The sequence below is a fragment of the Grampus griseus genome (assembly GCF_964374135.1).
Source record: "Grampus griseus genome assembly, chromosome: 3".
In the NCBI taxonomy this organism is placed as follows: domain Eukaryota; kingdom Metazoa; phylum Chordata; class Mammalia; order Artiodactyla; family Delphinidae; genus Grampus; species Grampus griseus.
In genome coordinates, this window is record NC_139019.1 from 62,925,026 (window position 1) to 62,938,796 (window position 13,771).

The 13,771-nt window shown below is 38.0% G+C and overlaps 1 protein-coding gene across 1 annotated transcript; it reads right to left on the reverse strand.

Moving 5' to 3' along the window:
* Window positions 1–2,726: 2,726 nt before the first annotated feature.
* On the reverse strand, window positions 2,727–11,259 carry MTX3 (metaxin 3). Its single transcript, XM_082651806.1, has 9 exons — window positions 11,146–11,259; window positions 10,571–10,640; window positions 10,125–10,201; window positions 9,086–9,178; window positions 8,385–8,567; window positions 8,162–8,238; window positions 7,490–7,647; window positions 6,124–6,212; window positions 2,727–3,336 (listed from the first exon to the last, which is right to left on the reverse strand). Exons 1-9 carry the CDS (start codon window positions 11,224–11,226, stop codon window positions 3,226–3,228), a joined length of 939 nt encoding a protein of 312 aa, XP_082507932.1. The 5' UTR covers window positions 11,227–11,259; the 3' UTR covers window positions 2,727–3,225.
* Between the last annotated feature and the right edge of the window lie 2,512 nt (window positions 11,260–13,771).

The following is a 13,771-nucleotide window of genomic DNA, read 5'->3' on the forward strand; positions in this document are numbered from 1 at the left end:
TACACAGAGATCCTATGTAACCATCCCTCAGCTTCCTGTCTTTACATTTTAAGCATTTATATTTTGGTTTCAGAGGGATACAATTTTTGACAGTTTATGAAAAAGTAAACAGTTTAAGAAAAATCTAATAACATGGTAAATGTCTATTCCTGGAAGAGGCTCTAAGAAAACATACTACTGACTTCAAATACCACTTTTATCACATGATACTACCTTTAAAAATTGGTTTTCTGAGATACTGTTACCAATTTCTGCCTCTTTTGATGTCTAGTTTTCTTCCATTTTTGCAGACTTCTGAAAATTGTAACTTAGCTCTGATTGAAATAAGCTTACCCATCCCTTTAAGTTAATATATCTAGCCACATTAAATGAACAGAAATTACAAATGGAAATCAAAATGCTTCAGATTTAACATAAAATCTCTAATGCTCTAGTCCTCAAAAAATAAAACAAACATGTCTAGGTTGAAATTTAATTCGTTTGTCAGTGCCAACCTTTTAGGGGGAAAAACACTGTGTAGGAATGACTGTCCTTAAAGGTCTTTTACAGTTTCTTTGGTCTTAGGGGAATGGCCAGTCTTATGGATAACTGATGACAGTTTGTTGATGAACGATCTTTATCTTATGGGAATTATCTGACCAATTTTCTCATCCTATACTACCAAGAAACATAAACACAAACATAGTCCCTTTTATCATATTATCCTCCACCATCACTTCCAAAAGGAAGTGGCTCACAGTATTTTAAGACTGTGGACCATTTATCTCAGCGAACTCAAACTTTATCCAAAGCATATCCTGACAGGTTGCTCAAAAGCTCTCTGCCCAGTTATTCCTTTCCAAGAGCTTCCTATATGTGTGGCTGATCCCTGGAGTGGTTTGTGTTCAGTGATAGCTTCCTAGCATCTCATTAGCTTATACCAAAAACCTCAACTAAGTAACCCAGCATATAAATTCTCACTTATCTAAATCATATTTTGCATCTTAGGAAAGACAGTCTGGAAGCATCATGGCCTATATAGCATACAGCTAAAGGCAGTTCAAAGCAGGAATGACCAAAAGGAAATAAATCATTTTTACAGTCATCTTTCTACTAAAAAAGGATCCTTGTTATTCTAGAATGATATTTTTTTATTAAACTTTCAACACATTAAACTTTCAACAAACATTACAGTATGCTTACTGGCTGCATCTTTGTGTCGTAAGAATACGATATTACACATTCTTATAAAAATGTAAATACATTTTGCTTACTCTTGGACAGTAGTAACCTTACTGACAGAAAACTTTACATAACCCAGTATTATCCTTTGACTTTGCCCATGGAGAAATCTGGAGTTAAATTTACCATTCAATTTTAGAATCTGTTAGGGTTAATATAGTTCTTTCTCCTACAAATTTTTTATTTTGCCAAAAACTAATTTTAATTGTCCTGTTTTACATATTTGACAATTGTAAGTCACTTCAAATACTTTTTGAAAGTTTTAGTAGAAATCATAATCGAAAATGACTAACCCTGACTAAAGCATAAGCAGATGATTAATGTGCTAACCACCCATCTCCAATAAACATCAATCCTAGAGGACAATAAAGTCCTATGGTCATGATTTCCAACACAGAATATTCAAACAGATTTCCGATTGCTGGACTCTAACAGAAGACTAACGCATAACACACACACACACACACACACACACACACTCTCTCCCACCTGTTGCAGAAGTAATGTGAAACTCATTAGTTTCTTTCTCTCAATGCGTCCAAACAGATGAACAAGACTTTGAAGACTACCCTGTTTCTCATTAAAACTTTCAAGAAAAAATATTTACAATGACATAAAGACTTCTGTATAAATAGCTACCTAAATACAGAACAAATGGAGAGGATACAGGTCAAACACAGCTGAGTTCCACTCAGCTCAAATTAGACAAGTCTCTTGAGTCCAAAACTGTTTTCCTAACCTGGGGGTTTCTGCAGGATGTGACAAGATTTGCTGAGCACCATAGTAATCTTTTAAGACACTAATCAAAAACATGGTCCTATATTTTAAAAACCCCAGAAGTAGTTTTAGGACAACAGAAGCACCTCAGCCACTAAAATAAGCAAGATTCTATTGTAAGTAAAATTACCCGCACAGGAAATCTTTGAACAGTTCACAAACCAATAAATAGAAAATGTTCTTTAAAATCTGCTATTTCCGATTACTCCATTGAATCCTTCAACTGTAGTTAACTCTATGGAAAATAATTAGTTGTCATAAAGGTTTTGACTACATGATATGTTTCTTAGGAAGAACACTGGTCTGAGCCAAGCATGGTGAACCTGGACCAGGTGCACAGTAGGTACTTCTAGTTCTCTGGCAGTAAGCTCCTCCTGAGTAGTGTCTAACAACCGGGCAAGTGTCAGTTAGACTTTACAGCCTGGCATAATAACGATGCTAACACGTTCAGCTCTCCCGAAATCAACCCAAGAAAGAGATGACTAGAGTTAAAGATGTACTACGAATACACAGGTCTAAAGCTCCAATAAATTAAAACAGCCCTTGCTAACCTGTATTGAACACATGAGCAAATACTGTTATATTGAAGTGCATATAGTCAGACAAATATATGTAACCATCTTTAATATTTATATGTATGGTAGTAACTCCCCCAAAGATTAGACTTATGAGAGCATAATTAAAAAACACATTCCTCATTGCTTTTTAAAGTTAAATACAGGCTTTTCTATTGAAGTAAATAGAATATTAGAATAATATATTTTTCCTAACATCTAAAATAGGCATCAGATTTCCAAACAGAAGAAAAAAAGGCTTCAGCCAAAGAGCCACATATTAGATATTTAGACTGGTATAAGGATACTAAATTAATAAATTAACTTGGATAAACTAACAGTGCACATTCAGAACAGAAGTGTAGCTTTGGGCCAGCAACATGTGAACCAAAGGCAAAAATCTGCCAAGGTTAAGGCAGGTTTTTTATTTACAGTACAACGTGTTTTCTTTTTCCCCCAAGTTCATTTAGCATTTACCTTGATGTTACTTAAAGTGCATTGCCAAGCTAAAACACGAGCTTCCTAACTAAAAAAAAATTGCTGTCATAGAAAGTGTCTTTTGTTTTAGAGTCTTCCTTATACCTATTCATGAATTTTCTTTTTGCCTTCACACACTTAGTGTTAGAGATTACTGCAACAATTATATGACTTTGGACACAAAGCATGAAGACTGTCAGGGTGACAGCCGTTGTGAGGAATTACTTTCTTCTTCTGCTGGAGTCAATTTAAGTGTTGGCAGTTTCCGAGGAGGAAGCTGAGGGCTTTGGCGAAGATTGTCATCCATCTGTGGAAAGTACAAAAGGTACATCTGACTTATGGCTATGGCATCACTTATATGGACCGTGGCCTCCCCATCCAAACTGTAGTCTACAAGAGTACCGAACCTTATGTTTCTAGGACTGCTAGAGAAACCTTTTTCTTGCAAATAATCTCTCAAGAATTCTAAACATCATACCTAAATACTGGCTGACTCGGTATATGTATGAAAGCAATATGGCTCATCCTTGATGACTTCACAAAATTACAGTAATTCCACATAATGAACAGTCTACTGAACTCAACCACAGCACAACTTGGTTTAAGAGATCTTCTAATATTAAGTGTAAAAGCAGTATTTCTGTTACATTACTCTCCACAGTTTACAAAGTATGTTCTCATTTGATCTTCCCAACACAACTGTAAAGGAAAAACAAAAAAAAAGGCGGACACAATCATTCCCTACTTTACAGATTAGCAAAATGAAGCTCAGAAAGGTTACCAGATTTGCATTAGGTTGCAAAGCTAGCATCAGAGCTGAAATGTGAACACAGGTCTTTTTATTCTAACACTATTGTTCTTTCAACTATATCTCATTGCCTCAATAAAAATGACCTGTACTCCACTCAAAAAGATCACCTCTTTAAGGCTATGACTATTTAGACCAAGAGAAGCTAAGAAAAGATACAGAAAGAAGGATAAATTCTTTAAACCTAATCCAGAGGCACTGCAAACACTGGATCAATTCTAAGTCTGCTCCAGAGAAACAAATCAAGAACATACTTAGAAAATGTCCAAGAGTTTCAGACTTACCCTAAGGAGTACGTTAGCATCCCGGGAAACACTAGGACAGGGGTTACTTAGAACTGAGTCAGACCTTAGAAAACTACCTTTAACCAGGGTACCCCAAAACCAGAGTGCAAGGTCCTGGTGTTAAGCTGCTTCATAGAAGACTTGAAAGCAGCTGCCATCAATGACCCAAAACCAACAGAATATAGCATCTTATCACCTACTTGATAGGTAGGCTTTTTTAGAGTTGTGAATATAAGCAGCCCAAAACTCTCTCTTATCTTCTCAAGATGCTTTTATAAAGTACAGGGGAAATGTTTCAGCAGAGGTACATAGGGTTCATAATAAAGGGAAAAGAATAAAAGATTAACTCTTAATTTTCCGAGGGAAAAAGTATTCCCAGTGAACTATCTGAATCAATTGTGATGTCTTTTTTTTCCTTGCAAGAACTAAGTTCCTCAAACATAACTCTTTCTTTTTTTTTAAGCTCTAGATTTCCTGTCTAAATGGTGAACGGTGGTAGCCAATAGAATTTGTTGTTCTAATGTCTTGTAGCAAACAGTGAACTGTACTGAAGAGCAGATAGGAAGTGGGGTGGAGAGAGGTGCCGATATAGGGTCAGGAAACTCTCATATATTGATGATGCCAAAATGGAACTGTACCAAGTGGTGACAGGGCCTCCTGGCTTCACTTTCTGCATATGTAGGTATTTCATGGTTCCCTTCACATGTCTAATGAATTTGCCACAGATAGAAATGGAAGCTATACTGGATAGCCTTCATCTAGCAGAAAAGTATCTAAAACAGTCTGAGTAATCTTTCCATTATCCACACTTAACTCTCAGTGTATTTCCTCTCATGAGATTTGCTGGGTTAGGCTATGAATTAAGACAAACTTGGCTTTCATTCAGCTTACCCAAACTTTAATAAGAGGTACATGCAATACCATAAAAAGAAATAAAATGGTCATTCCAGAGAGTGGCTGTTATAAATCTGGCTATTACCGCCAGTAGTAATGGATACATACTTTCATTCATGAGTTAGATGACTGACTAACTGCAAAGCCCATGCTGGAATCCAATTTCTAGGGTTCACATTCCCTCTCTACCTCTTGCCAGCTGAAAGGCCTCGGGCAGGTGATGTTATAAGCTACTCTCGAAGTTTCAGAATCTCATCTGTAAAATGGGAATGACAAAGTACCTGCACACACAGAGCTGCTGTGAAGATTAAATGAGATAACTCATATAAAGCTCATATAACACAGTGCCTCTTACTCAATCCCCCAAATCCTCTAGCCAGTGTGATTAAGCCACAATGACCTATTAGTTTGTGAAAGAATAAAGCATTATGCATTTGCATAAGAAAGAAAAAGCAAGTTTATCAAACATTTGAGGAAAAAATGCATAACTCCCTTGTATTTTTCCAATTAGAATCACCCTTGAAATTTCCATTGTTGGCTCCCTCCCCTACCCAATTCCTCAATATCTCTCTCAACAAATGCATACTCCCTAAGTGGCAAAATATCCACACTGGCAAAAATTGCAGACAATGTTTAGAACAGAGGATAGGAAGGAGGCAAAATAAAACCATTTACGTGGAAGAAAGAAAAAAACACCATAGTGCTTTTAGCAAGAAAGGATAAGCACAGGTGCTTACAATCTCAAGAAACGTCAACCCTCAGAGACAGAAAGAAGCAGACAAGCAAGCAAGGAGTGTTTTCTTGTTTGTCTCTCTCTTTTTTTGAAGCCAGGCTTTGGGGTCTCCTAACTTGAAAAGTACTACTAATTGGGTGGTAAAAGTAAATCCAATACCATTATCAGATCTTTCCCCATAGCAATCAGGCCATTACTGGCTTCAAAACACTGTATTTTGTACAGCTTTAGTAAATGTATGTTTAAACAGCTTTCTGAAAAAATAAACTTAAAGAAAAACTGAAAAGGTAAAGTTAATGCATAACCCAAAACAATAGTAATTGCAGAAAGAAAAATACTAAACTACTATAAAATAACAATTGAAGTAAACTTGACCTTTTCAATCAAGTTGGATTCCTTATTTACAAGTTGTGTGAGTTTCTGCAGATTTGCATCTACCGTTTCTTGTCCAGCAGGAGAGATGCCTAAGAAGCCAGGACAGAAATCAGAAAGAGGAAATTCTGAAAGCCTTACAAGCTGTTTAGATTCAAAGAATATTGAGTCTATCCAACCCTCCTAAGTGCCCCATTGCCCACCACACCCTCCAAAAAAGGCAAAGTGAAAAACCATTCTGGGTTCAAAGGCAAACTTAAGAGGGAGAGTAATGCTCCAAAACCAAACCCTAAGCTAAAGGACTAAATTTGTCCTTAAGGAGACCCTGTTAGCCAAGCATTATGCAGATAGCCAAGGTCATTAGAGCACAACAGTCCTCATTTCCTTCTCAAATTTGACTTGTACCTTCCCCCCCATTTCACATAGGTCTTTAGCTACAACTATTTGAACAGCTTTCTAAGGCCCAAACAGTTACCCACAAAGCATCCGAAGTACTTGGAGGAACTTTAAAAAATACAGATTCCTGGGATCCATCCCTAAGGGATTCTAATTCAGTGAATCTGGTATAGGACCCAAGATTTTGTATTCGTTCTGTAGTCAGGTTTGCTAACCACTGCTCCCAAGTAACAAGGTTGAAAGTTACTCAGTTTCATGACCCTCAAACTAACTAACCCCTCCCTTGTTATATACAAGTGTATTATATACAAAACACATAACCCACTATAAAAAGTAAACTGTCCCTTAACCAACGATCCTTATGACTTCTATTTCTTAAAAGGACAATTCTGGCCAACTCTCCCCATACAAATTTTGTGTCCCAATCACTTAAGCACAAGGCCCAACACTCGAAGAATCAGAGCCTAAGTGACAGGTGCCCTCTGTTTACTATACCTCCAGTCTGATGTAATCAGTTTTGAAGTAGTGGAATCATGGGAGTGTACCTCACCAAAATCAATCTGCTGCTCATTTCTGTTCACACAGCAAAATGCTAGAAGCAACCTTTAAAGTAACTGCCCATTTGCATTAGGATAAATGCTATCTTTCGGCAGGGACACAATAAATACCTGTGGTTAACTTTTAGAAGAAAATGACCCACTTCAAAGGAGCAATATTTAAAGAACAAGAAGCAAGAACTGTATAAAATCCAGAACAGACAAACGGCAAATATATATTTCTCTATTTAAAGAAGAACTAACACATGGGAGTAAAAATAAGTTGGAAAAATGCAACTTTCTGAAGTTCTATAAACCAGCATTTAAAGACAATATACAAACTTCTTTAATAAGTAATGAATTTGGCTTATACATCCTTAGGAGAATATGCAAGTATTCTATGCAAACAAAGATTAGCTGAAGAGGAACCAGCTTACCTCCAAGACTAAGCCTAAAATAACTGTTTAGGATGTCATCACAAAAGCGACACAGGTTGGAGAGCTGTTTCAAATGTTCTTGTAACTGAACTTTAGGAAAACGTACTTTATAAAGAGGTGCGAGAAAACCAAACACATAGGCATCCAAAGTAGAAGGCCTAAAAATAAATTAAGGATTTTTTAAAAGCACATAGAAAATATTAATTTGGGATTATGTTAAAAAAACACTTTTTCTCAAATACATTTGTCAATTCTGAAGTATACAATACGGTCTTTTAAAAGGTTTACTACCCATTCTGGCTTATAAAAATGATGCAGCTAGGGTTTTACTCAGTTGTAGCTTTTAAAAAATACTCTACCCATTTTATTTAGAAGAAAATTAAGTTGTAAATTAAAGATTCATTTTTACTCATAAGTGTTATATAGAGACTGGAGACGTGGTGGGAATAGTCTTAGAAGTTTCAAATTCACATATGTAGCATATTAAGTCAATGTAAGATTACCGCAACAGAAAAAGTTTCCTACAGTAAAAATCCATTAAATATTTTTTTTAAGTGAAAAACTCATTGGGGATGGGGTGGGAGGACCAGGCAAGGGAACTTGCTTTAAATAACTGCTCACTGAATACATGCAAACAGAACATCAAAATGGTTTTTAAGGGAATGCACTCACGTATCTCCAAAGAAAAACTGAGATGTTCCCAGTCTGTTTGACAGAAGATTTAGGCACTCCTTGGCATCTCTGTATATCTAATAAGGATGAAATTACATCTCAAAGGTAGGAAAGATACTTGAGAACTCCTTTTCAGACTGGCATCTATAGCTAAGTTCATCCCTGCTCCTTCTCTTGTCCCTCCTCTGGAGGGCCCTTGCTCTGAAGGTAATTCCAATCATACCTGAGCTTCTACATCTCGGAGGTGGTAGAGGGGAGGCTCTCCCCTGGTCAGGAGAATCCTATTCAGTGCTCCCTTAGACATTCTTCCAGGCAGGATCAAACTCAAGGGAAAAGGCATTCGTGAAGCAAACCATGGCTTTGTCACAGTAAAGTAATTGTCACTCTCAACCCAGAATGTGTGAAGCTGCAAAAGGAGAGAAAACACACTACAAAGATATTCTTTTACTAAAAGGAAGATCCTCAATCAATGTGAAAGTTTTTCATAAATATCTCTGAATGAAGTTGACTCCATACAAATTTTCCAGTTAGGATGACTCACGGATAAATCAATGTTTTTAAATGTGTGAGTTTTGTTGATTGCTCTATCCCAAGCACCCAGAATAAGGCCTGGAACATAGTAGGTGCTCAATGAATATTTGTTGAATGAATGAATTACAGTTGGCCCAACTCTATACGTGGACAAACTCCAATCTTTCACAGAGAATCTTTATTTCCAAAATGACATTAACTTTCACTTTGTTGTTTCATACACTAGTTGAACGTCTAACAGAATCAACCCAGTTCTGCAGTTACATGAAAGAATCAAGACTGATACATAAATGAAATTTCTTCTCTTAAGCCTTTTCCATTATTTTTCTTCTAAATCGACTAAGTACATTTTCAGTACGTCACTAAAATACTGTAATATTCACCAATGCTCACCACTGCAGGAAGAAGCTTCTCTTCGAGGAGAGCAATGTAAGCTAGTGTATCTGCCCCTTGTTTTGCTGACAGTTCATAATCGGCATTATATTTCTATTAAAAAATAAAAAACCAAAAACCTCATAAGTCAAGAACATCCCAAAACAGTGAAGCTAAATAAATTAGGACTCCTATTCTTCCTCAAAAATGGCAAACATATTAAAAGGGGAAAAGAGAAATACAAATTCAGTGACAAATGCTGCTTAATGCAAATAAAGTTCTTAGCACAGCATCATGCACACGTTAAGGTCAATAAATGTTAGTTTTAGGTGTTTATTTATTATTAACTATTATTTCAATGATTGTTAATGACCTAGTTTAGTTTAGTGCATCACATGTAGTACAAACTTAATAGAGGCTATTATTATTCTTGTTAACAATAAGGAAAAAGTTCTAATTAGTAGCATTTTCCCCTTGAAAAGAGAAAACCTTCCAATTGAGAAAAGTTCTAAATTTTGTTGATATAGGACTTCTTTTTTTAAACTATTGGCAAAATCAATGATAACTTTTACATTTATGTAAACTGTTACAGTTTAAACATTTTAGATATATAAATCTTGGCATGTTCAGATATTTTGGATACATTATTTCATGAAACATTTAACTGCAACTATTAGTTTAAGTGCTTTTAAAAAATAAATAGTTGCTAGTTGATGGGAACTCAGACCTCACACCAAGCACAAAATGTGTAGCAATTATGGAACTAAATTTACAATCATATCAATAAGTATAATAGTGAAAATGGTTAAATTGAATCTACTTACACCTAAGCTTCAATAAAAACCAAGCAAAGTGCATGAAAATATAAATTGACTATAACTCACTATATACCTTTTGAATCACAGTACAACTCATGATTTAGAGCAGTGACTCTCAAATCTATTCTTATATCAAGCCCTATGTATCTCCAAAAAAGAATTCTAAAAAAAATTTTTTTAATGCACTTTCTTTGGAAGCAACATGCAGGGATCAAGAATCTATTTCTCCAGAAGGAACCCACCTGTTTTCTTAGAAAGTTTAGTATTTTTGCCGGCTGAGAAACAATACTGTCTTCAGTTGTCAAAACTGGTACATCTCCTGTAATCACAACACAGTTTACATATAAGGAAGCATTTCGATTTCCTCTGAAGAGACTCCAATACCCTAAAAACTATGCCAGTCACATTTGGAGAAAAAAAAAATGAGTAACTCATCTTAGGTTTTTGCAATTTCACACACACACAAAAAGTTTTGGAGAGCATTTTCATTTCTCATAATTTCCACTGATTTGGCTTCTCCTTTGAAGTATTACTCAAAATGATCAAAACATAAGCAACACACAGCTAAGGTCGTGGTAAGAACTAAAACCCCAAGGTACTCCATGGCTACAAGCCCCCTAGCTTTAAATAAGAGGGGGGAGGGTGCTTACAGAGGGCAGAAATGGGTGTTTAAAAGTTTACACTGTACCTCTTGAACCTCTCCAGGTGTTATCTATGACATTGACTTTCAGGGGTGCACCAGAAAACTTGGCGTAAGCCTGAAAGAGAGTTTGCAATAAAACATTTTAGACTGAATACGTAATGCAAATCTGCAGAGCAGCTTTACTTCAAAGTCGGGTCCCCAGAAGGGAGAAACGCCTGACTCGGGGGCTGCGTCCGTCCCGCTACTTCTAGCCGGGGTTGCGCGCTACCAAGATTTCGAGGACTTTTTTCCCCCCAAACGTTTGAGGGATGCAGAGCGGGGAGCGCGCGCCTACTGCTTTGGGCTTTCATTCCACTGCACAGACGGCTTTGCAAGGCTGAGAAAACTCGGAGCCAAGCGGAGAAGCCATGACCTCTCCTCCAGGATTCGGCGGGGCCACAGGCTAGGCTGTAACTCGTTGGACGGGAGGGAGCCCCGGGCGGTGCAGCGAGCAGCGACCCGGCCGGCCGGGCCCGAGCGCGGCGGGAACCAACCCCAGCCGCCGGGACCCGGACCAGCCAGCCTCGCGTCTCTGGCCCCGCCCCTTTTTTCCCGCGCCCTGGCCCGCGAGGCGGCCTCACCATCACCACCAAGGACTCGCTGTGCACCGACGGGAGCCCCCAGCCGCCTCCCCAGCACCTGAGCTCCAAGGGCGCCGCCATCTTGCCGGGGCCGACCTTTGCTATCCCGGAAGTACTTTTGCTGCTTACTTTCCGGCACGTGGAAACGCGGGGGCGGGGCGCGAGGGAAGGAAGGGTACTCTGGGGACTGGGAGAGGTGCAAGGCGGGAAGGGCCACTGAAGGGGTTAACAACACGCTTAGCCATCAGTTTGGCCTGGGGTTTAAGAGTCCTGGGCAATGTCAGACAACCTGCCAGTAATTCCTCAAGTACTTATTGGATGCCATGTGTACCAAGCACTTTGACTATTACTACCCTGGGCCTAAATAACCCATTTGTAAACCAGGCATGACAAGTTTATTCACAAGATTGTTGTGTTTAAAATTATGACATAGAGGTAAAGAACTTGGCATATAGTAGGCACTCTGTAATTGTTTGACCCCTTTTCCCCATATATTTGGCTTCTGCTTCTTGCCACTCTCAATCTCAATTAGTCACCTTCATATTTGCTTGTTACACTCTTCCTAAAAGTAACAAGTTTCCTGAAGTTTGTCAAGTGAATTCTGCCGTTCTTCAGTCTGGAATATTGTTCTTCCCTGGCACTGCTCCCTCAGAAATGAGCTTAACTGTCACCTCCCTGGGACAATTTTCCAAAGTTAGGAGCTTCTGGGTTCCTGTAGCATCTTGTACATACTTGAATTGTAGCTTCTATCTGATACAAACCTTTTGCCTTTCATTGTACCAGAAGTTCTTTGAAGACAGAACAGGGCTGGCTTCATAGATGTGAGACCTCTGCAGTCACACAGGGCCCTATACTTAGAAGAGCTCACACTTGTTCTGGTGTCATTGTCTTGAAATTCTTAATAATTTTTGAACAAAGGGCCCTGCATTTTTTATTTCAACTGGGCCCTGCAAATCATGTCACCAGTCGTGTCTGTGGGCCTAGTGGGCATGAACTACATGTTTCTTGAACATCAAGCTGACAATTTCTCAGAAAAAATGGAGGAAAAAGAGGAAAGATAGGCCTTGGGAATGCCATGATCGTAACATGCTCTCTGGGTCTTGAAATTAGCACCTGGATGTCAGGCTTCTTTCTAGAAGGCAAAGTAAACTTTCTGGGATACCCTCCCAGTCACTCCTCTGAGATCTTTCCTTCCTGTGCCTCTGAGATGGCTGGGTCCCTTTAAACTACTGAAAACTCAAAAGAAATCTCTGCAAATTTTCATAAAATTACAATTGAACAAGTAATTGCTAAGCACTCCCTTACTGTTTACATAGCCATCTAAATTACAGTATGAATCTGTTAAAGTCCATTTTCATGTTTCAAAGGCAAGAGTTCTCAGAAATGGGTAGGGAAGTTATGTCAAAGGTGACATTCCTTTAACAATACTTTAAACTGGGAAATGCATAACATATGTACCATTAAAATTAAATGTCAGAATATTTATTGAGCAGCTACTATGTCCAAAACACTGTAAGGCTCTGGGAGAATACAGAGATAAATAAGATATGACTTCTCTCCTCAGGAGTTTATACTCTACAAAGGAGACAAAGGATTAGGTGTAACAAGTTAGATTATCATGAGTAAAGTTAGAGATAAAAATAAAATACTATGGAAGCAGAGAGTAGGAATGATACATCCTCTGTGGGATCAATGGAGTCTGTCTGTTCAGTCTTCAGAATAAAGCAGGTAATTCAACATCCAGATTCAAGTAATTGGACCTCCCTGTTTAGAGGATTAAAATCCCAAGCCATAAAGCTCAGAGTCCATATACTACAATTAGACATTTTAAATAATCGTACACAGAGAATGTAGATTACTTGAGTCTTGTTTATAGGAGGGAGGGAGGTGAAAGTGGATGCACATTCTTTGTGGACACGCAGCATAATTACTCAGTTTAGCCCTCTCCATTATTGCTGCTGTTACATACAACAGTTTCATTTGAATTAAAGAGAAATTAAATCTCCTAGCTTTGAGTTGAGACAGAGAATAGCATGCTAATGCTTCTGATGAGAGAATCCTTACACACAGGTTTATTAGTGCCTGTTTAATAGCAATCTTTTATTGTTGCAATTCCTCTTGAGAGTCTGTATTTTCTAGATTGAATTTTAAAACCCTAGGCCAGTTGATTGCACAACCAGGCTGAATATTGTTCCAGAGAACCACAGAGAAAGTGAAAACCTTCAGGAATTATGCCTGGTATGGGTAGTTGGTATGCCCCTGCGCCTTTTTTCTGGCTGCTAGAGAGTATTATTCAAAGTTCATCAAAATAATTTCAGATTCCTACCAGGAAGCATGCTGTCTGCAAAACATTCATGTATGTGTGGGATGACCTAAATTACAGCTTTATAATGAGTATTCCAGACAGTGTTTTCCCTGAGAAAGAAACCTCATTTTTCAAAATATAGACATTGAAAATGGCTTCATCTAGTGATGGTCATCTGGACTCCGGGGACCTGATCTTGGCATCCATTCCTATCCCTCATGTGTTTCTTAACTTAGGAGCCATGGTATTAAGATCTTTTGTCTGGATGATTAAGAATCTGTAATATGGTGCTGTCAGCAAAGATGAAAGGTTTGTGACAAG